Source organism: Globicephala melas, chromosome 3, assembly GCF_963455315.2.
Source record: "Globicephala melas chromosome 3, mGloMel1.2, whole genome shotgun sequence".
In the NCBI taxonomy this organism is placed as follows: Eukaryota; Metazoa; Chordata; class Mammalia; order Artiodactyla; family Delphinidae; genus Globicephala; species Globicephala melas.
The window spans coordinates 46,263,862-46,288,043 of NC_083316.1; the positions used below are offsets into that span (position 1 = coordinate 46,263,862).

Here is a 24,182-nt window from a genome sequence, read left to right on the forward strand (position 1 = left end):
GATATTGAGAACTTCACCCCATGTTACTTCCTTAGACTAGATGGAGGCTGGATGAACAAGGATAAGCTTCAGACTTTTGACCCAGAGAAGAGTTGGGAAGATATAAGGGACACATAAATGGTACGTGAGACACATTTTCTCAATTACTGGTGATATCAGCATTAATGAGCATAAAATCGCCATCTTACCCGTGAACAAGGCTGCTATTTCAAGTTGTGTGCAAAGCACCGAGCTGATCTCCCTGTGTGAAGCAATTACACTCCAACAAAGATGTATTAAAAAAATAATTAATTAAAAAATAAAGTTGCATGTAGAAGGAATTAAGCTAAATACCTAAGGCTGAGAGGCTGAGTTGTCTACAGGAAGGGCCAAATACTTCAGAAAAGCATCGGAGTTCAGCCCCAGAGTAGCTTGTGGATCAAAGTATTATTTCTCAGCATTCCCTTTAACTGAAGGACAGTTACACCTGAACAAGCCAGAAATGAGTAAATTGATAAGGTAATCTTTAGAACTGTAGGTATTTTTATAGCACCACAGAGATCATTTAGTTGCACCCCCTCATCTTCAGATTTAAGAAGAAAAACATGGGCTTCCCTGGTGGCGCAGTGCTTGAGAGTCCGCCTGCCGATGCAGGGGACACGGGTTCGTGCCCCGGTCCAGGAAGATCCCACATGCCGTGGAGCGGCTGGGCCCATGAGCCGTGGCCGCTGAGCCTGCGCGTCCGGAGCCTGTGCTCCGCAATGGGAGAGGCTGCAACAGTGAGAGGCCCGCGTACCGCAAAAAATAAAAGAGAAAAACATGAGAACTAAAAAGGAGGGCAGAATGAAGTTTCCTTATAAGTGACTAGGACTGCTCAGGACCTTATTTAGAGCTTTGGAGCTGAAGCAGAACTCCCAGACAGTAAGCCCTGTACAAAGTAATCGTGAGCACTGGAGGCCAAGGATATTAAAGAGGAAGCTCTGCTGACCGGGGAGAACGTTCTAGTGATTAGAAGAGATAAAAGGAATTCGTAATATCTCCCAAACTCATGGTACACGATAGGGTTTATAATTATGGCCTAAAAAAATTATAAGGCTGTTTAAAATGTTCCCTTAATTTACACCTTATGTTTGTCATTTTTCCCCCTGAGGTATCATGGAAACATAAAAGAGAATTTAAATGTATAAATATTTAAACTAGGTTATACCAGTTCTGGTTAAAGTCATATGATGTTTTGTTACTTTCAGTAAGTTTCTCAGAGACTGGTGACACTTTCAAGTCAACTTCAGAAGGATTTTGAAGAAATCTTTGTAAAAGCAGGTTACATATATATGGATTTGTGACATTACAACATAAACCACTGAAAGGTAGGCACCCATTAAAAAGTGAGCAAAGTTGGATCATTTTGCCTTCTCTTCTCACTGTGATTTTTACTCATTTGAAGGTAAAACTCAAGGTAAAAATCTTAGAACTTCTGTTTGTCACCCCGGAGTTATTTCCCTGCAGCTTAGGAAATCTCACATTTCCCAAATCAGGTCATGAGACTGGAACTGCAGTCTAATTAACATGTTCATAAAACAACTTCCACACTACTAAGGAGAAGACAACAATGATAAAATCAATTCTGCGTTCTTTGGAAACCCTAAAACACAATCAACGGGAGAAACTGTAATTACAAAACAGTTCCTAATTTAGTAGTTCAGGATTGTTTCATTTCTGTCATATCGCTGTCCGTTTTCTTTTTTTTTTGCGGTACGCTGGCCTCTCACTGTTGTGGCCTCTCCCGTTGCGGAGCACAGGCTCCGGACGCACAGGCTCAGCGGCCATGGCTCACGGGCCCAGCCTCTCCGCAGCATGATGGGATCTTCCCGGACCGGGGCACGAACCTGTGTCCCCTGCATTGACCAGCGGACTCTCAACCACTGCGCCACCAGGGAAGCCCTGATCTTGATCTTGAAATCTACCTTCCAAAGAAAACAGAGGGCATGAGACCAAACTGCCTCAAGTTCCCCTTCTACCTCCCTTATCTCTACACGATCTGCCTCTGTCATTCCACACCTCCCTCCTATCTTGGAGGAAGTCGTGTCCTTCACACGTTGTCCAGGGCCTATATCTGGATATTTCCTTTGGGACGTGCTCTAGGCCATTAAAATTACCTGGTGTTCTTTGCTAACTACTGGGCCTTCCTCTCCTTTTCCCCTCTGCTCTCCTCTTTCTGTCCTTCTTGTCCAAAATTTTGAAAGGAGTGTATACTACTTTTCTGTGCTTTTATAACCCCCGAAGTATAACTCCCCCGCTTCAACCACTCTCCAATGTGTTGCCAATAATTACTAACTCTCAAATCCATCAGATATACTTTTAGTCCCTCATTTCTAGACTTCTTTAAGGTATTTAGACCAACCAGTTTAAAGGAAGGTGCATCTTCCTTTAAACTCCCATAACATTTTGTATATTCCTGTATTAACATGTTCCCCACTGTTCTGTAATCATTCATTTCTGTGGATGTTCTCCTCACTAGTCTATGAGTATCTTCAGGGCAGGACTGGTAGTTATCATATTTATCTGGGCATCCCCTATGCGTAAATAAATCAGCATGTTCTAATCCACGTGTTCTAATCCAATTCACTAAGAATGGCATTTTTCAGCAGCTCGGGTATCAGGCAATTTTGTAATTAAAATGTTTCTTTGGCTGTTTCGCATTAGCTCTGATTGTAGAAAACGTTAATATTCTTTACCTGTGCAAAAAAAAAAATTCTAAAGACCTGTAATTAGAATATTGGGAAGAAAGTAATATTGATGAAAGCAAAACCCAAACCTTGTATGATTTTTATTGGCAGCAAAGCACTCTCATCTGACTGTCACAACCGCCTTTGAGGTAGGGGTGGAACCTAGGTCAAAGGAGGGCCAGGGCTGTGCAGTGTGATCACTGCCCAAGAGCTCGGTGAGTGAGGCTGAGTTCATCTCTGCTCTGTTGGTTGAGGCTGTGCACAGAGGAAGGGGTGCCTCTTGCTTTGCACAGAGGCTCTGTCCATTCACCAAGTGCCACTGTCTGCATTTTCAATTCATTTGCCTGAAGTGTATCCGCCCAAAGAAGCACCTTTCCCTAATTCACAAAAAAAACCCTCATAGACCAGAGTGGCCCCAGGAACAGGGGTCACTTCAAATTCCCTGTAAAATTTCGAGAAAACACAAAAAGATCTGCTGCCATGGCTGAAGTACAGGTCATAGTCCTAACATGAACAGGATGGGTTTCTCAGGGAAACCCTTTGACATTCACTAGTCACCCCATGTAATTCCCCGACTTGCTAACTAATAGGGAATCTGCTTATTTTCTCTGGTCTTATTGCTAATCTATTTTCCAGTAGGTCCACAGACTGAATGCTAAGGCATCTGCCACAGAACAATATGGTGAATCAAAAGACACTGGGTTTTAAAATGAGGCCAGACCTGGTTTCAGTGGGTCAGCTTTCCGAAGTAATAGACATGCGACCTTGAGCAAGTTTTTTACCCTCTATGAGCATTACTGTCCTCACCTGCAAACAGGGGTTCAAATAAGACTCACCTCTGAAAGTTACCATTGTCATTAAAGGATGTCATTTATATGAAAACATGTGGCCTGGGTTCCATCAGTGTTGACCTCTTCCATGAAATACACAGTAGTTACATTTGTTACCTATATTTAAGAACTTCACCCGAAAGACTTCGGCATGTCATGTTTACCAGTCTAATAAGTGATTCTTACCAATGTGCTATGAAAGTTCCCTTAATGGTCTACTCTTCAAAATGAAGCAGGTAAATATCCCCTGAATTGTCTTCAACAGGTAAAGAGCTCTGAGAGCTTTCACAAGGTCACACAAAGCAGTAACACCAGAATTAGAGTTAGAAACCTGGAGGGTTTTTGTTTTGTTTCGTTTCTTTTTTCTCCAGCCAATAGCCTAACATATAGAATCTGGATTATCCATCTTTGAAACCAAATATATATCTCCGAATTTTACACAATATAATCGCCAGTTGAAATATGTTGTCTTGGGTATGTTAATAGTCTGGTACTTCTGTAACAACTAGAAACATCATCTAATAGTCCATCAAGTGGTAAATAGTTACAGAAGTTAACTTTGGCCTGGCGACACTTTGGAACTATTGTAAAAAAAAAAAAAGTGGGATGGGGCTTCCCTGGTGGCGCAGTGGTTGAGAGTCCGCCTGCCGATGCAGGGGACACAGGTTCGTGCCCCGGTCCGGGAAGATCCCACATGCCGCGGAGCGAAAAAAAAAAAAATAGTGGGATGATTCTATAGCTAGCCAGGGTATTTGTGAGCACGAATGTCTGTGGGGGGCAACTGAAGGCATAGGGGGAAGGGGTGAAGTACGGCTATTTTTCAAAAAAGAAAGAAAGAAACTTCTAGCCCGAGGCAAGTGGGAAACTGGTTGTTAAGTTCCCTCCTTGGGATCTTCCTCTCAGAATTCTGAACTATCTTCCTTTTTTCCCTTACTTGCCTGTTTTTCTTGGAACCTGGATACCTCAGCATTAGTGGAAGTAACTCAGTAACAGTCAGCTCAAGTGAGTGCAGAAACAAGGGGGTGGAAAGTGAAGAATTTAATAGAAGCAAAACATCCCAAACCCACAGCTAATCATTTTCAGACGATGGAGAATACTTTCTCCCTTTCTTCCTTCTGTAGAGACTTCCCTGTCTTGGGCCACCCACTTAGCCCAGTGAGGATGTAACCTATCAGCAGTTTAAAGTACACAAACTATGTTACTACAGTAGAAAGTCTGCTGCAACTGAAAGTTATAGTTAATTTTCGTAAGTTGTGGGCACACTGATAATTACTGATAGCAACTTTCCTCCTCTGTCATACCATTCCTTAATCAAATTTTTTTAAAAATTTAAAAAATGAATTTTCATCTTCATGCTTAAATTATAAGGTATTGCTAACAGAAATTAAGGAGGCTGTAGCTAGGGGCACTAAAAGACAGTAAAATAGTAAGCCAAGAGAAAAATTATAAGTTTAATAGGATGAATATTTCATCTAAAAGAAAATCTTTGCTGTATTTTATCTTAACCTGAACTTATACCTTAAACAGTGGCTGACTTTGCTATTGAGCCCCAGGGATCTGTGAACAAGATGAGCTTGTGTAATTATGAGCTCTACCTAAACTTTACTGGCCATAAGTGTTTACAAACAAATTGTATATGGCCATAACAGGAATTCAGAATCAAGCTGAGAGTTTGGTATTTGCATACGGGAAGTTCTGGGTAGTTCTGTCACTCAGAGGAAGACGTGCTACTAAAGCAAGGTCAGCCATGACCTGAAATGTCATTAGAAGACAAGCAGACACTGGCAGAATTTTAGCTTGACTAAAATGAGCAGAGCTCTGTTATCTTGCATGAGACTTAATACATTTTGTCCTTCAAAGCATACAGTCATCGAACGCAACAGTTCTCCCACCCACTAAAACTCTCATAAGACAAGTGAGAATATTATATGTACAGGCCAAAACATAAACTTTGGAAAATGCAATTCTGGGTTGAGTTCCTGTAGTCTTGACATACAAAGAGAAGAAAAACTTAAAAGATGAGACTCTAACAGGCTAGATAAGAAGGACTATCCTTTCATTAAGAAGCAGGCCATCTTGCCTTCTCTGATCTCACTGGATTTGCTGTTGAAATTATGTGTGTGTGTGTGTGTGTGTGTGTGTGTGTGTGTGTATACAATATCATTGATATATTTATATCATGCTTCATTCCATAAAGGAATTAGGTCAAAGAAAAAAAACAAAACGGGTTGGTATGTGAGTTGAACCCTTGGTTTACAGAGGAACAACCAAACTGTGACTTGCTAGATTAAATCTTATTAGGAACCAGGAAAGGGCAAATCCAATGAAAGGATGTAGGGGTCTAGAAAAGGGAAAAAGCAGCCTCAATGTTGAGTCAAAGTGCTATAATCACCCCATTTTGCCTCCTGATGGAAGTGACCTCTCAGCACCACAGAGAGAGTTTGGTAAAAGTATTTAAACGTATGAGCTTTAAAAAGTTAAATCCTACGTGTCAAATAAGCGAAATAGTTAATCACCGTCCACAATCACTAGTCCCAAATCTTGCTCAGGTTTCCTCAGAGGAGCCCACAGAGAGCAGCGCAGGACAGTCTGCCCTAGCAGGGGCCTTTGGCTTCTATCTCCCACAGTCCTCTCCCTGAGTCCTTGGAGTCCATCATAAAAAAGGATGCCAAGGTATTTCAATAAAATGCCCTCCTAAATTTTATAAATGTCAAAGTCAGTTGCATGCAACATGGCCCTGGCATTTCTGGCATGAAATTACAGAGTTTTTATAAATCAGATTATACCAAGTTGTTACATATTTTAAGTAAGGCAAAAAGCTGCAAACACATGCTAGGCACACTATGTTATGTCCCTCTTATTAGATCCCTGCATAAAGATTCCATGTCATGATGCTTCTAAAGAGTCCTCTTAATAGCTACGAGATGAAATTTAAATTCCTAGAAAGCTGACTTGCATTTCCCTTCTTCCAACCATGCAAGAAGACCCATTCCTGAATTGCCAGGCTACCACTATATTCTCACAAGTAGCCAGAATAAAAAGTAAGGGCTATGTGGTACTTATTTACCGAGTGAGGTGAACCCTTATCTTTGTTTGGCTTGGCAGTAAAAAGGTTGAAAAGTGTAATGGAAAGAAGCCTTTGCAATAAAATCCTCCAGCAAATTTTTCTAATGTAGCTTTCAACTGGGAAAGCACATTCTTCTTACGACTCTTTTAGCTCTCAAAGGGTAGTGTTCTATTAAGACAAGTAAAAGACTGCTTATTAACTGTTGCTTGGAACCATTAAACGATGAATCTGTCATACTATTGCTCAATTATCAACACACTAGCCCCAGGGCTGGAGGATGAGAGATACAGTAGGAACTCTACACCTAGGCTTCTATTGGAACCACTACCTCTGATGAACTTTTGAAGACTCCACGTGGTCCTCCTGCATCTCAACTCTCCCTCCTTCTTGCTCCTTTAAAAAGCAGAAGAGAACTAAGTGTGCACCTCTGTACCCTGCCTATCCAAAGGGTTTAGAGCCTTTGTAGAGATTAGCTTGTGAAACCCGAAGCACACATCTCCTTTAAAATGTTTATTACTCCCTGGCATTGAGCTGTTGCCAACTTCTGATCTACCCGCTTTGTGGGGAAAAAAAAAAAAAAGACCTGCATGTGAGAATGAGGAAAGAGAGACTTTGGAGATGCAAAAGAGAACAACTTGGCAAATCCTTTTTTCTTAGCAGGATCATTCATAAGCATGCAATCCAATCCAATGGGGGACACGTACAGTAGGACAAAGGGAAAGAAGGTTTTCTGTCAACAAACACCTAGAATCTCTTACCATGGTACTGAAAGGTGAGGTTATAAATAAAAAAGAAACAACAATTGGGGAAGTAGAGCACAACATTAATTGGGTCAACTGGAAAAAGCCACCACCTTCTTCCTTTGAGTTTAACATCTTACTAATGAATCCTTCTAAAGGGCCCAGGCAAGAATAGATACACAGAACACTCACATTCCACCGTGGATCTGTTTGACCACGATACCAACAAATTGGCACATCATGCAGTGAAATGTACGAAGGGTTACCTAGCTTCAGGCACAAAAGAAAACCAACAGGGCTCTCAACTTCCCTGTAACGCTTTCAAACATATATGTTACAGATCTAGAGGAGCATGAATAAGCACATTTGCATTCTTTCAAAAACTATAGAGTTGAATAGCTCGTTTCTTTCTAGTCAAAAGCAGAGGTGAGGTAAATGCAACAACAACAAAATAAAAGGTGGTTATGATGTTAGGCATTCAAAGAGTACCTTGCATCCTTCCTATTGTAATATAAACAAATAGACCCAAACAGCAAGGCTTAGGCAGAACAAAAACTGTTGCTCTATAGCAAAGTACACTTTATAGAAATGAGAATGGTAATTTTTTCCCTAAACAAATCTTAATAGGTACAAAATTAACCTTGAAGGAAGGCATAAGAAATCGATGAAAAAAAAAATGGACAAATACCTACTATGTGCCAGGGACTGTTTCCATGACCTTTTAATCTTAGGGTTTAAGACTATTTATGTGACTGTATCGGTAAGAATGACAAAGACCTCACTGCTGATGCCTGACCCTCACCATCAGGTCCAGCAAAGCGATGGCACCAAAGCTCCCCCCGAGTCGGGAACTCTGATGATGCACTTGGAAGTGGGCCACTGAGGTTTGCAGGCATGTCACCCAGACTCCCTCCCAAGCACATTAGACACTGGGGACAATGGCTCTGGGCGGCAGAGAAGGAAGATACGCCACAGTGTCGATTCTGGATGTATCTGATATTGATAGAAAATGAGTACCTGCCCAGTGACCGAGGAGGTCACTCACCCTTCTCTGTAACTGATTTTCAGCTAACAAGCTAAAATGTCTGTAATAAATCAGTAGGGGATTTTGGTGGACCCTCAAGCTATCAGGACACTTTCATTTGAGACACTGCCATAAAAGCAACTAGAAAACCCTCAGAAACCTGTATTTGACGTGTATCACTTATCCTAAGGCCAGCCAAAAAATATACCTGAGAAATATACTTTCAAAATGAGATACATTGCAGTATCCAAACCAAACCATGTTCATAGCCACAAAACCTTAAACGGTGCCTTTAGCATGCATTCACAAAGTTTCTGCTATGAGAAATTGAATCCAGTCAACCCTAAAGGTGTGGTGAAACAGGCAATCTTTAAATAGTGAGCTTTGCCCTTACACGACCCTCAGCAACTAGTTCCTATAAATGTCTAGTCATAAACTCTAACAAGAAATAGTGCATGATGTCACATGCCCAGGGACCTTAATTCATTACACTGAACCTTAATACACGACCAAATCTCAATGCACTAAGCATGTTCTATGAGAGTCTGAGCACCTCATGATTCATCTGTTAGAATTCTATGAAATTGGTTCATTCTGGTAGAAATATTTCTTGAATAGTTAAAATATTCCTTTAGTGTGAGGCACCAACACATCTTAATGTCATTTTAAAACTGAGTCAACATTCTAAGTTTTCCCTTAACCTTCTTTTGGAAATTTACAAAGATCTAAGGCCAAGCAAACTGGCATGAGATGTCAGAAATGCACATGTGTCCTTCCCCAGGGAGTTTTCAAATAAAAGAAGACAAAAAGCAGAAGTCAAATCCCAAACCTCCCTTTTTCTTTTACTTATTAAATAGTTGTCATTCTCAAAGTTGCTGTGCTGCTTTTTTTGGTTTGTTTTTGTCTCTCAATGAAATCAGTTAGCAATTGTCAATGCCCTCATACCTGACTTCTTACTTGAGATGCTTTTATATTAACAAGAAATTTGTTTTTGCATAACCATTACTTTCTCAGACAGCATTTGGTTTTAAACATGTTTTACTTTTCATCCTCACTTGAGACCAATATTCTTTTTCAAGACAAACCCACCTCTGGCACCTGTCATGGAATTTTATAATTCTGAGCATTACCAACTGAAGGGGATATCGATTACTCACCATATCCAGGAATGCCTTCTAAAGGGGAAATTATTCACGTGCATCATGTTGGCAGATCTTCTGTCATTAATATTTTCCTTGTCTCGTATGTTACATGTAGTGATTTTCAAAGATGAATTCCAACTCTCCTGTTTGAGCAGCTATCATGGGCAATTATTGCAACAAGTACTGAATCCCCAAAAATCACCCCCCCACAAAAAAAAACAAAGAGCAACAACAAAAGCCTTTCCAGGGTTTGAAGAAAGAAACATCACAGAGTACTGCAGGTATCGGTCCACCCATTTAGGTTCCACTAGTTAGTCAACACACTAAAATAACCAGTTCATTCGCTAATCCTAAATGGTGACAAATATTGTCCCAGTAAAATCCAACTGCCTAGAGTGGAAATTAATGCATCCTTGCAGGAAGGACTCTGGAATGTGGGAAAAAAGGAGTCAAAAGACAGTTTCTTGTTATCCTTGTTAAAGAAGTGTTAGAAGGGAAATGGGAAACTTCAGGTTGCTTTGCCATGCTGTCCTTTAGAAATGAATACTGCTTTTTCTTCTTTCTTAGACACATATTCATGTGTGGTCACTTTAACGCAGTGCTGCCTTCTGAGACGTGTCGGACAAAGACCTGGGCAGAGGGGCTAGCAACCATGTATAACCAAAAGCCAACTTCTCTCCCCAATCTCAGAATTGCTGGTTTTCAACTGCAAAAGTAGGAAGGCAAGGAGCAATTTCTGCTTTGCAGGACAGGATCACCATGAGCTCCCATCATGACTTCAGAAGGTGCTGTCAGGAGGAAATTCATTTCTGCTGCCTAACCCCTTAATAAGGCTGTCTGCTCTCTTTCAGTCAAATGACTAAGCTATTGATCCTTTCCCTGCAGAAACCCCTCTAATTTGTTGTTATCAAATCCATGTGCGGGCTTTTCATATTTTGCCTGGGAAAGAAATGAATTTTCACAGCTGCAAGTCAGACGTTGTCTAAGAATTTCTTCCCCCGCTGTCTTTCTCTTCTCTTTTTTCTCTCTCTTTTTACCCCCAATTCAATTTCCCAGTAGGTGTCATTTACTCAGATGCTCTGACAGCTTCTGAAAGATTCTCACGCCCGAGCTATACAGACCTTGCATGCTTTTAAAACACAATGGCAACAGGCTCCCACTGGGGTCCCCCAGCGCCGAATTTCCAGCAGAACCTTTGGAATCGTCGCAGCCGCCTCGTCTGCCCTAGGCTGTGCCTGCCGGCGGCTCTGAACAGCTCAGGACACTTGCAGGCTCCGTGGTACTGTACATTAACTCTGCAGCAGCCCGCTCGGCTGCAGAGGCAGCTGCCCGACAGGGGATGTGCTGGCGTCAAGGGGGCCCTCTAGGTGGGTTCCCGGACACTGCAGCGCGCTTCGCTCGCCTCCAAGGAAGAGCCGACCAAAGGGGTTAAAGGCACAGCTCGCCCCAAAAAGGCAGATTTCTTCTTTCAGTCAGTGATCACCAGGCAAGACAAGCTAAGCAGCGAGAAACCTGTAAATAACCTCCCAGGGAAATGACACATTGAACAAACAGATATTAAGGAGGGAGGGTTTTTGTCGGCTGGGTTTTGTTTTTCCCCTTTTTACCCAATGAAAAGAAAGGAAATCAAAGAAGTCCAGAGAGAGAATCTGCAAATGACAGGGTTTGGTCACTTCGACTCTCTTGTTTTTAAAACACACAAATGCTGGGGAGGGGGTGCCTTGCTGACTTGACGATCTGTAACCATTTAGCTACAGATGACCACACGGTCATTTTTGGACAGGAAATCCTCTGGAAGCCAGTTCTGCGGAAGTCGGTTATATTTCAGTTGCAATTGCGCATGCCATAAAGCTGCTTGTTTGATTAAGGGGTGTGTGGATTTGAGGCGTGCTGAGATAAAGCTTTGCCATGCCTACAGTGGCTGTTTTGCATTTCCTCAAGCTTCCCCCTTTGTTGAAAAAAATCTGTTCAACAATCCCCTGAAAGCACCCCATCGCTGTTGATGCCATTTTGGAGCAAGAATAAAATAGTAAACTCTTGTAATAGTAGGTTGGCAGTTAAATGGTGTTGGTTGGAAATCAGGAGGAGAATGGACTTTACAGTAGCAGTGTACTCAATATTAATGTATCACTTTTTACTTAGGTATTTAAAAAGCCTGTTATGCAATTGCTTATTATTAAATGGAATACTGGCAACATTTAATATATCATGCTATTATCTTCAGCTAGGATTTCCCCAGCGAGGCCCTGTCATAGCAGAAAACATTACACAGAGCTGTCGGGGCAGTGGGGCGTGGCATTTCCCACAAAGTCAAAACCAGGTATAAAGAAATTTGGTCGTGAAAACTGCCATGATTTGGGGAGTTTTCATTTTGATCAAACGATAATCCTAATGAAAGTATTCCTGGCCAGAGGAAGAACTGAGTGATTCATTTAAAAGCAATTTGAACTTGTAGGTTCAAAAAGATGGTACCACAGCTGAAAAGGAATTTGAGAATATTTCCTGGGATTTCCTGTAGCCTAGGCAGTATCCTCACGACCTCCTTTTGCTGAAGGGAATAAATCTCTTCCATAAAGTCATTTGTGATCTGAACCAGAAGACTTCAGTCTGAATTGTTTTTAACAAGCTATGAATGCTTGAACCAAGCATCACTGAGTAATTCAAAATTTGATATTACAAGAGATATTTAAATATTATTTAAGAGCAAGGAACACTTACAATGTCCCAGCCTCTGTACTAAGTGCTACACATTATTATCTCATTTAATCCTCACAACAACACTATCAGGGATGGAGTATTATTAGCCCTGATCTACAGATGAGGAAATTGTGGCGCTCTAGGATTAAGCAGCTTGCTCAAGGTCAAATATCTAGTAAGGGTCACAATATGAACCAAGAAAGTCTGTCTCCAAAGCCTGCCTGCATTACCACTATATTTTGGTGCCTCTGTACATAAGAATACCATCTTGCATTAGTGCTATGCTTTCTAAAATTTTATTTTTTCAGGTATTATTTTAGCCTCACAGAACCATGCTGAGGAGAGTAGGACATTTATTATGACAACTTTGGAGATGAATTTCCAAAATGGTAGTATTTGCTCATCATCACAAATCATGTTAGTAGCAGATGTGGAAGAAAATTCAGATTATTTGATGATTATTTGACAGGTTAGTGTTCTTTGATGATGATGGTGATGATGATGATAGGATGATGGATATTAACCTATTTCAAAACCCATAGTTAGTTCTCACACTACATTAAAGAGTAGGTCTCCATGGAAAGTAGCAAATACAAAGATTTTTTAAAATGATATAGAAATTTATTTTCCCTTGTAATAAACATTTATTTGAAATTTCCTTATTTTTTACTTCATTCTACTCTACCCTGTTTGTATGCCAAAGTGATACCCATGGGTGAAATAATACCAAAAATATCTCTGAATCTCTCTCAATTACCACACAGTTCAACATTCAATACTTGTTAGCCATGTTTCCATTTGTGGGCAATGATATAATAAATCACTTTAAAAATTTTTTAAATGTAAATAATTTAGTCATCGGCTTACTAGAGGAAATGTAAACTTAAAATATATGTAAACTAAGAGGAGATTTCAACTGAATATTTTTAAAGTAAACTTTTCTTGGCTTTTTATTTCTATTTTTATAGGTGCAACTGTCTAGAATAAGGTATAAATTAGAAAGAAAGGACACACAACTGAGAAGCTATGATAAATAGTAGAAAAGCCAAATTTCTGCCTGAGGGACAACAAAGAAAAAAACGTAGTTTACTTCACAGTTCAGGGAACCAAGATTACACATTAATAAGCAATCCTAAACTGAGTATTTTGAAAACTCAAGGTAACAAACATATATAAAAGAATGGGCTTGCTTAGAGAATAGAAATAGCTGATTTCCAGCATTTTTATTCCATGTATATTATAAACAGGGTCTTCAGAGTTATGACCACTATTTTACAAACTGATACTTCACAAGACTTATTTAATATTTCACAAATGTGTGGTCTTCATGAAACAACATTTGGGCAGAACTAATAGGTTGGTAATTTGAAAAAAAAAGTTCTCAAAGATGAATAATGTTGATGGACTAGGGTAATACAAATCTGTTTTTTCTACTAAAAGGTAATCATCTTTTCATGGAAGTTCTAAGAAATATAGGAGTAAGCATAAAAAGTTAGTTTTATGGCAGATCCCAGCCCCATCATTTCAATCAATAAAGGAGCTCTAATTATTAGCAGGACACCACAGATTGGCACAAACTTCCTACAGCCATGGTGTAGGCTCAGCTCTAACAACACAAAGGCTAGTCATCCTCTCCTTTTTAAAATTTTAATCCCAAGATAAGCACAAGAGTATTCCGGTCTTTCAAGGATGGACTCACATTAACTATCCTCATAGGAGACTGATACAAGAAAAAAATTTAAAAACAGGATGCCATTTTATTGATAAAGTGTAAACTACAAACTCCGAGCAAACTGACTACTCTAACATTTTCATGAAAGACTGTTTACTGTACTCAAAGTCAGAGAAGAATTAACTAACCAGTGTCCCCATGCCCTTTTCCTATAATTAAAGTCTCTTTCTGCCATGGCTAGGGGGTTTTGCTCCCAAGGGTGATGGTGTTCAAACTAAATTCCTGGGAGTCCTGTGGTTTGGCAAAGTTGCCTCAAGCCAACTCAGGGCAAAGGGAAGGCCAACTACCTTGTACTGTTTCAACCAGAGCCCCTCTGCTTTTACCTGTTTTATATCTAGGTTTGGTTTGAAAAGGGGAGTTCTTTAAAAAATGTTTACAAAAACATAAGAGTAGGAATACAAAATTAACACTCTCTAGGCAAAGTCTTACCCCTGTATTGTCAGTTTCAGGACTCCATTCCTTTCAAACCCCTTCAATTTCACAATGAATTTAAAACAAATCACTAAGTTATATCTTTATGCTAACATAAGCATAGCATAATAAAGACACACCCTAGTCCAAACCTTGTGTGTTTCCTAAAACTCTTTATAGTCACTTATCTGTACAGTCACTTATCTGATGTAATGACTTAACTCATTGATTTTCCCGAGTTTCACTTTCAGAATGAAATTTTAATTTCAAGTGTTAAGGTGTATCTTTCGGTCACCATCACATTTTGCTATAACCAACAGCTACTATCAATGATTGCCTCTTAAATAACTTGGGTGAAATAAAATGAAAACTCCTGTAGGTTTAGATATGGACAAGGGTCTAAAAGGTATTCTATGATTAATCTTCTAGGAATCCTAATTGTCATTTCAGATATTTTAGAGAAGCTTCCCATTCTTTCAAGAGGCTGGTTAACTTTTGCATAAAAATCTTTATATATACAAATACCTCTGCATAATTTTTTAACACGTTCTCTATATTAGCAGTATGAGTATGTTATAAATAGAAGATAATTAGAAGATACAGTGACTTGGATATCTTGGGGGATATGACTTTTTCACCAAAAGCCAAAAAAGCAAAATATTTTTTAAATTGTCTAATAAAAATGAAATTTATGTGTACTTTTTGCTTATGCATGTGCACGTGTGTAAATATACATATTTTTGTTCTATGTATTATATATATCATCAATTAATAAACAAGTGAGAGTAGCATCCCAGTACACAGAATGAGACCCAAGATGACCGCACATTCCCCACCCCTACCTCCGAGTAGGAAAAGAACATTCAAGACCAAATCCTCTCTCCCACCGCTGCAGAAAACCAATCCCAAGCCCAACAGTGTCTTTCTCTGTGTATTTATAACACCAAAAACGTTGCTGGCACTCAGTAAACAAACGTTAACTAATGACCATGTTGATAGTGATGACTTCCCACTTCTGGCAAATTCTAGCAAAGCCTGAAGGCACACTGTTCAGCACCTTTATAACTAAAATAAGAGGAGCTCTTTATGAAGCCATTGGTTTCAACCGCTAAGAATCAGGGAACTGGGTCATGTTTCAGCAAGTTGCTAGTTCATTCAATTTCTACATGTTCTTATGACCAAAAATACAACCACCAACAGAAAAGTGAAAAAGAAATTCATTAAACACCCATTTTGATCACCTAAAACCAACAGATGCTTTGATGGAAATTTTCACGATTTAACTAATATAACAAGTCATTTTGGATCATATAGCCTAAACTTAAATCTTCTCATCTTAAATGATAAATAAACACATTTACAAGACAAAATTCTCATACCATCAAACACAATACATTTCATAATTGGGATATTTAGAAAGCTTGCTAAATTCCACTTTTAATATCTTTGAAAGTAGAAGTGTTGGAATAACTAATGCTAGGATACAGAGAAAGCACTTACTATTGGTTACTCAAAAATCAAATGTGGAAAAAAATCTACAGCAAGTTTGAAGAAGAAAAAGTCGAGTTTGTATTCTTTCTTAGAGTCTCAAGATGTGAGCCCTTAATTTCAGGTTCTGCCTTTCACTTTTTGTGTAATTTTGAACAACTCACTAAAACTCTGTGAGGCTCAGTTTCCTTATTGTAACAGAAATAATAGCAAACTTATAGGTTATTATAATTTTTAAATTTCTGAGGTAAATTATAGAAAACACTTTGTAACATGAAGAGAGCTCCTTAAATGTTGCTCACATATACTTTTAATTCAATCACTAGAAAATGTAATAAAATATAGATTCTTCACATGGTCTGCAATTTACTTAAATTAAAATGGAAACAAAAATGGAAACAAAAACCAATAAGATAGTATTGAAGTCCCTTCTGAAATGGAATTATATTTCATTTCTACCTTAAACTTTTCTAAAAGCTTTGTATCATATTTGTTTCAGAAATTTAAAGGAGTAAAAATATTTCTCATGTAATAAGATAAGACCCAGCTTCAACATACACCCATGTTTCTGGGATAGTATAGATTTCTAAGAATGACTTGGAAAAAATATCTGAAATACTGGTAGGTGAAAAAAAAAACCCCTCAGGTTTGCAGCCTAATATTTTTAATATGAATTATTTAATATGAATTTAAATATGCATGTGAATATAAATATATATTTATGCCAATGTAGAGGAAAAGATCTGGAAGGATATACACCAAGCTACTGACAAACTAATCACCTCTGAGATAAGGAAGTAAAAGTAGGCCTCGTTAAAAAATGATTTTCACCTTTTACTTTACATATTTCTGAATTGATTAATCTTCTTAATGAGAATATTTCCATGTATTATTTGCATAATTGAGACACCAATGAAGAGAAAAATATACCTAGTATTTATTAAGGAAGAATAGTCATTTATAGTTAATATCAGTGTATTGGAATATCAAACCCAAGTTTCTAATATTTGTCAGATAGAATCTCTGGTAGACTTGAAATATCTAACGTCAAACCTCAAAACCGAACAGTTAAATTCAAAATGTATATTCAAGAATTCAAACATTGCACTAACATCATTAGCTAAATCAATATCAAGTCTTAAAAAGAGAAACGAATAACTGATTTATTCTTTTTCCACGCCCATACAAACACTGTAACTGGGGCCAGAAGCAGTACTTATTCAGAGTTGGAACCATAGACATTAAAGCTATATCTACTTGCAAAATGAAATATCTGATCGCACATCTTGATAACAGGATGTGTTTATTTTACTCCAGCTCAAATACGTAAGTATCTGCAAACTTGAAGATTTCCTAACTCCTTGATTCTGATCCTACTTTGTATCTGCTGGTATATTTCTTTTAAAAAACTTAAGGTAGTTACGTACCTACTATAGTAGTAGTATTGGGTTGGCCAAAAACGTTCATTTGGGTTTTTCCGTAACAACTTACGGAAAAACACGAACAAACCTTTTTGGCCAACCCGATATACAGTATATATGTTTCCTGGTCCAGGTAAATCCAAGAAATTATTTTTACCTACTTTTAGAATGGAATAGGATGGATGGTCTACCATTTGTATTTTCAATCTAATTTATTGTTTCTTTAATATTCTGGCAATGAATCACTCTTGGTCCTGGGTTTAAGGGCTCTTTTAATTGTAAATTTGGGAGGGTATATTTTCATAGCCATTTTCATAGGAAGTTAAAAGAAGCTGCATCAAAATCTGCAAATCACATGTCATTTAAAATTCAAAGACCTCAATTGCTGCTTCCAATACACACACACGCTCCCACTCACACACCACTGACAGTTAACTAAGTAAAAGAAATTATGACTATGATATTTACAAATTATATGTATATATTTATAACGTAGATATTACATATACATATAAAGACACATACATATGTATAGTTATTTCAACACGTATTTACTGTATGAGGACATTGCTACTCCATTTTTTTCTTCAGTTAGCTTTGAAATAGAGGGCTAATGATCATCATAAGAAGAGAAATTCCATCAGGGCACTGGGATTTTTTTGGTTGGTTTTGTCCCTGTGGTATCCCCAGTGCCTAGAATAGTGTCTGGTGCATAAGAAGTGCTCAGTGAAATATTTGTTGAGTGAATAATTATCATAAATGAATCAATCACTATACCAAACATGATTATTTTTGTCTGCCTACAGCTGTTTCTAAAGAGCTTTCCTTACCTACACCCTTATTAGCCTTCTAAAACCTCACTGCAACAGGTATGAAAACCTGACCCACTGGCACCTGATTCATTCACTGGATAGAAAACATTAATATTGTATATTTGGAATGTGAATGGTCATAAGAAAATAGGGAATCTAATCAGTTCCAGATGAGCTTGAACCAAAATGTTATGTGGACTTAGGGGCTGAAGGCATTTTGGGTCAAGTGCAAACTAATGACTAAGGAAATTGTAGCAATTACAGATAGAAGCAGGCAAAGAGCTGAAACACAGAGACAAACAGAAATGGATGATTATATAGCCACAGAAAGAGGAGTTGCCTCAATTCTTGAGTTTTACAAATCCAACAAGACCCAGTTCCATTTTGTTTCCGTGATTTTCTGTATCTTTCCAGTAACTATATTCCCTCCTTTTCCACAGAAGCTAGTCTAAGTCAGTTTTTCTTGCAATCAAAATCTTGACTGAACGCGTCACCATATAAGAAATTTTATGTTGCTATTCATAAATCCTTTCCCTCCTCCACAAAATAAAGCAATTTAAAATTAAGGCTATATTGTAATAGTGAATTAGCCAAGTGAATTAGCTTGACATTGAATTGATGGTTAATCAAGGGGCTTAAATTAAAACACACATACACACACATACACACACACACACACACACACACACACACAGAGGAATTAACAATTAATGTACCTACATCTTCATCCACACGCAGGGATTCTGGAGAGAGCATTCTTTTTCTCTGACTGACACCTATTACACTTCCAGTCAAAATATTAGCTTCTTATTTTTCTCAAACCCCTTTCATCATTTTATTCACTGAATGTTAATTTGTTTCAGATAAGGAGGCAAAAGACAGAAAGAGAGAGAGAGAGATTAAGGAAGGGGGAAAATAGTGTGATTTTTATTAGCTTTATGGAGGAAGAGAATTTAGTACTTGAAAGGCATAATTCCTTTTTAGGGAGAAAAAAGGGCATTCATATAATTATTTTAAAATAATCATTTAACAATTTTAAAATATTAAAACATTGAAACCAGAAGTCAATATTTTAGAATAACTGTTTTAAAGTCATTTTGATATAATTAATTAAAACATTCTTTGCATTTGAGTGCAAAATAAATTCAAGACTAATTACTAAATCCTAGTTGCCTATTGTAGACAGATAACTCCTCCGTCACCTAGCATTTAATACCTTCTGCTCTGCTCTGTTTTTTAATGTTCTGACTTGGAGGAGAAACCATAATCCTGGGCACTTGAAACTACCAACTAGCCTGCCTCTCTCTCTAATTGGCATACTCCACCCCTAAAAGCATCACTACAGACCACACAGCTCACTTAACAGATACAAACAGGCAAACATAAACACCATGTCCAAAACTGAAAAGAGAAAAATACTAATATGTGATCTAATTGCCTAGTCATGTAGCTTATACTTTTCTCTATGGGAAGCACGTCACACGAGTAGGGAAGAAGTCAATGTGAATTGTAACATGATTTCATCTGCCGTTTTTAGTTCTGAGGTTTGTAAAATGGATGAAGACACAAAAGAACTTTAAATTTTTCCACAAAATAAAGTAGCAAAGCTGATCAAACAGTAAGTTTACTTTGAGGATTTCTCCACTCTTCTCACTGACCCCTCCCCTTTAGATGGCTGATGGAACAGGTAGATGAGGATCTGAACCTTTGTCACCAGGATTCTCAGCAAGCTTCCGTGATTTTGGAAATGCCTGCTTTATTTTTAAAAGAATGGAAGTTGCACTGGAAGCAGGAACAAAGTTAATGAATAAACTCCTCACCTTTCTCCCTCTGCCCAACAAATACCCACTGATTAGAGGCACAGGCCATTTGGATGAGGCTACCATAGTGTGTCAAGGGTTGGAATATTTTTGTTCCTGAAGGAGAAGGATCAAGCCATTGTTGCAACCCAGAATCCCTGGTGACTTCTCCTCATGGGCTGTACCTTTTGTGAGCAAGTGACAATCCTGAACTCCCAGTCCTAAGGAGTCTGAAAGGAAGAAGAAGAGAATAAAGACAAGGGCAAGTGAAAGGCAGTGGAGTGGGCTACAAGGGCACTACCAGTAATACTAACTTTCCCATTTCCCTTGTTTTTCACAATGACTTACTGCTTCTTACACCTTTAACACAGATCTTCTTTGAGATTCTTCCACTGGCACATAGGTGTTTTAAAAATCATAATATTTGCTGGACAGTGTAAATAATTTTCCTTTCAAATATTAGAGGATGATTGAAAGGAGAAGCATGCAACTAGAGATACAAATGTGATGTGGTATTGTCAGGATATTAAAAAAATGTTTTTAAAGAGTATTAATATTATAACAAAGTCATTGAAAATAAGGACACGTGATACGTATTAAAAACACATTTTATTTTGGTTTCTCACTACCCCTTTAAGTTTTATTTATGGAGAAAGTCTTATCACTTTTCTGGGCAATCTCAGGCAACAGAGAACTTTATATTCTCTTTAAACCATCAACTCAGATTCTATTCAGATATTAGAATGTCCCTTCCAGGGATTTCCCTGGTGGTCCAGTGGTTAAGAATCCACCTTCCAATGCAGGGAATGCAGGTTCAATCCCTGGTCGGGGAACTAAGATCCCACACGCTGCACGGCAACTAAGCCCGTGTGCCGCAACTACTGAGCCTGCACACTCCAGAGCTTGCACTCCACAACTAGAGAGAAGCCCACATGCCACAACGAAGAGCCTGTGAGCCGCAATGAAGATCCCGTGTGCCGCAACTAAGACCCGACACAGCCAAATAAATAAATAAATATTTAAAAATAGATAAATAAAAATAGAATGTCCCTTCCAAACTGTAATCTGAAACTCCAAACTTGATTTAACTCACATCTTCCAGCTCCCAGCTGGGCCCACTGCAGACTAGCTGCTTGCAACAGGGTAAGTGGGTGAGGCAGCGGTAAGGTTTATCTCCCCCTCCTAGCCTGACTTCACAGCTGTTGGTACTGACTACTCTGGGGTCGGAGAGCATGGAGAGAGGTGATGAAAGGAAGGAGAAGATTTTTTTTTGAACTGGCACTGTCATAAGATGGCAACTTGCATTGGGGACCTGGCAGATGTTGAAAGCTGCTTCTTTGTCTCGTGGGCACTTTTGTGGGTTCATCAGCCACATCCCCACTGGTCCCTCTGGCGACAACTCCTAGGACCCAGGAAGAGCTTGTGTTCAGAGTACTGCTGGTTCATCAGCCCCCCACCAAGCCCACGGTTTTCTAGGGATCCAATCCTTATAAACCCAAACCCTTGCTGTTGAAGTCCAAGTGCCTTTTGGCTCAGGGCCAGCTCTCCCTCACATGCGGTGTACACCCAGTCCATGGGAAAAATTCCCACCATCGAATCCTCTTTTTCTGGGTTTGATGTGAATGAGATGACTGCAGCCCCCTTTGAGGGAAGAGAGGGTAGGGCTCGTAGCACCACCCAGTTATCTCTTTCTATAAAAAATGAATAATAGCTTTTCATAAGTTGCACTTCCTTTCCCCGCTCTGAACTCTGTTATTGCCTTGACCTGAGTTAAGGGCCCTGGTGTAAGTGGCCCAAATGTCATGAAACTGACTCTTGGCCACCTATTTTGAAACTTGGAATTTAGGACGGGCACCACACTTTGGAATGTGGCTATCGTACCTCACTGCCTTTGTTGAAACTGCGGTTTTAACATTTGTTACCATGTGATTAACACCATGGTTCCTTTACCATCGCTGATCAACCACTCAACACCCACCCTCCCTCTTCCTTGCTGGCAGAAAACCAATTATTTTTGCGGGAATTTACTTTTTGAGGCAGCTAAGTACTCAGAGAAAGTGACTCCCTGCCCAGCTCAGGGGTAAATCCTGAACAGTCTAATCCCATTTTCTGGCCAATAATTCCTTTATGTCCTAAGACCAAACTTCACCAAAGAGATATAAAATGAAGTCAGCTGAGATGACTTCTGGGAGAAGTGTTTCTTAAAAAGAGAAGCACAGGGCTTCCCTGGTGGCACAGTGGTTGAGAGTCCGCCTGCCGATGCAGGGGACGCGGGTTCGTGCTCCGGTCCGGGAGGATCCCATATGCCACGGAGCGGCTGGGCCCGTGAGCCATGGCCGCTGAGCCTGCGCATCCAGAGCCTGTGCTCCGCAACGGGAGAGGCCACAGCAGTGAGAGGCCCGCGTACCGCAAGGAAAAAAAAAAAAAAAAAAAAGAGAAGCACAAGAAAGAAAGGGTTCATTTTCTACCTTTGGACCTTGTGCCTGGCTGGGGCCATGATCTTGTGATAATTAGGAGAGTCAGTCTGAGCAAAAAAACAACATGCTAAGAAGGCAAGTAGAACCTGGGTGATGTGCCTGAGCCTCTTAATTACCATCCCTGAAAACTAACTAAATAAACAAATAAATAATACAAATAAATAAAACAAAAAGAGACCATCCCTGGAATGCTCTACCTTGGAATTTCATGTTATAAGACAATACATCTGCCTTATTTGTTTATGTTAAGCCATTGAGTTAGCAGCTCCAAACTTGCACCAAAGGCATCCTCCCTGAGAGACTTCAACATGAAACACTGATTATAATCCAGGGCACTTCTCAATAGGTAACCAAGTTAGAAGAGGGAAGCTTATGGTTTCTCACATTTTTTCTTTCTTTCTAAACAGCTGGTGAGTAAGCTCATCTGCCAAAACTAAACTTTTAAAATCAGATGTTTAATCCTCAAAATTGCTATTATTGAACTGAAACAAGTTGTGATAACTGATGACACCTGTGACAAGCAATGTAAATAAAAACAAACAAAAGCTATGTTCAATTTGCAAATCCATCATTTATCAGTAGGCTTGGTTCTCTCTTGGAGTTCACGAGGGAAACTAAAGAGGTTTCTTATATTACATGATATTGTCAATACTGAGGGCAAGGATCACATTCTAATCTTAGGAAATCAGAAGATGATGTGTGTGCCAGAAACCCCTTGGAAAGCGAAGCATACTTTCTGCTGAATTCCATTTAAAGGATCAAGCCAGGACCTATTTTACTATTCCATATTATGACGTGGGTGTGCTTATTTTAAATCACTTTCAGAGAAACACTAGGTGACTAATTTGTGACAACGATATGTTTGCAGACTAACACATTCATAAGAACAGCAGAATAATGAGCTAATTTTTGTAAAGTACAAGATGGAATTTACTGAAAGCCGGTGGCCTAAGCTATCATAATTGTCCCTTATACTCCAAGAAGACACTTCTAGTAAACTTGCTACCCACATCTTTGCTTTTGGATAAACAGGCCAAGGTATAACTAATCCTCTTCCCATGAAACTAAGTCTCTAGTATTTGAACACGCTTCCTATTGGGAGAACTTTCAGCAGTATGAAGTTCTGCTTTTTTTTCTCCATTGTCTGAATGGCATCCCATAATGAGGCACCATTAGTCTTAACTGTTCTCCAGTCCGTGCTGTTGTCATTGTTCTGTTGATGCTGTTTCTTTGATGGTTCATGAACATTGACGTGGATGCACATTTCTATTTGGATGGTCTCTCCCTTCTTCCTCTTTGTCTGCAAGCTCCAGCTCACTGATATGGGCACCCTATCCTCAGTACTGTCGAGATTGCCTTTTCCATTTTTTCTTCCTTTACTCAAGTTAATCCAAGGATGACTTGATCCCTTTTACCATTAGCCTCATCCTCCCGCCTCTAGTCCCCAACCAAAGCTTGAGATTGATAAACCTAAGTTCCAATTTTGCCTCTTTCTGTATTACATCTTCTAGGAGCCCTGAGTATAAACGAGCTAATTTGCCCTGCTAAGTTAATAGAAGTGTTACTGAAGAAGGTGTGGTTTGGTGGATGGAGCCCAGGTGTTTGGTATTATTAGACAGACCTGAGGTCTCTCATCACTTCATTCACCTTGGGCTCATTTCTCAACCTTCTCTGAATCTTATTTTTTTTTCCTCTGGAAAACAACAATGATACCTATTTCTTAGGTTTGTTTGGAATTACTATAGTACAATGACTGTACATGGGAAGGTATAGGTTAACCACTTAACACATACAAGAAATCAATACATATTTGTTGCCCTTGATCTCCTCAAATGTT

At 39.1% G+C, this 24,182-nt stretch overlaps 1 protein-coding gene across 7 annotated transcripts in view; it reads right to left on the reverse strand.

Moving 5' to 3' along the window:
- PDE4D (phosphodiesterase 4D) overlaps positions 1-24,182 on the reverse strand; it is a 1,450,167-nt gene that overhangs the window by 550,318 nt on the left and 875,667 nt on the right. The window contains exon 1 of one of the 7 annotated variants that reach the window (XM_030843781.2): positions 9,524-10,782. The exons of the other annotated variants lie outside the window; for them this stretch is intronic. Coding sequence (XP_030699641.1) covers positions 9,524-9,570 — 47 coding nt within the window. The 5' untranslated portion in view covers positions 9,571-10,782. Of the gene's footprint in view, positions 1-9,523; positions 10,783-24,182 lie in introns of those variants that run through there. 7 annotated transcript variants of the gene reach the window in all.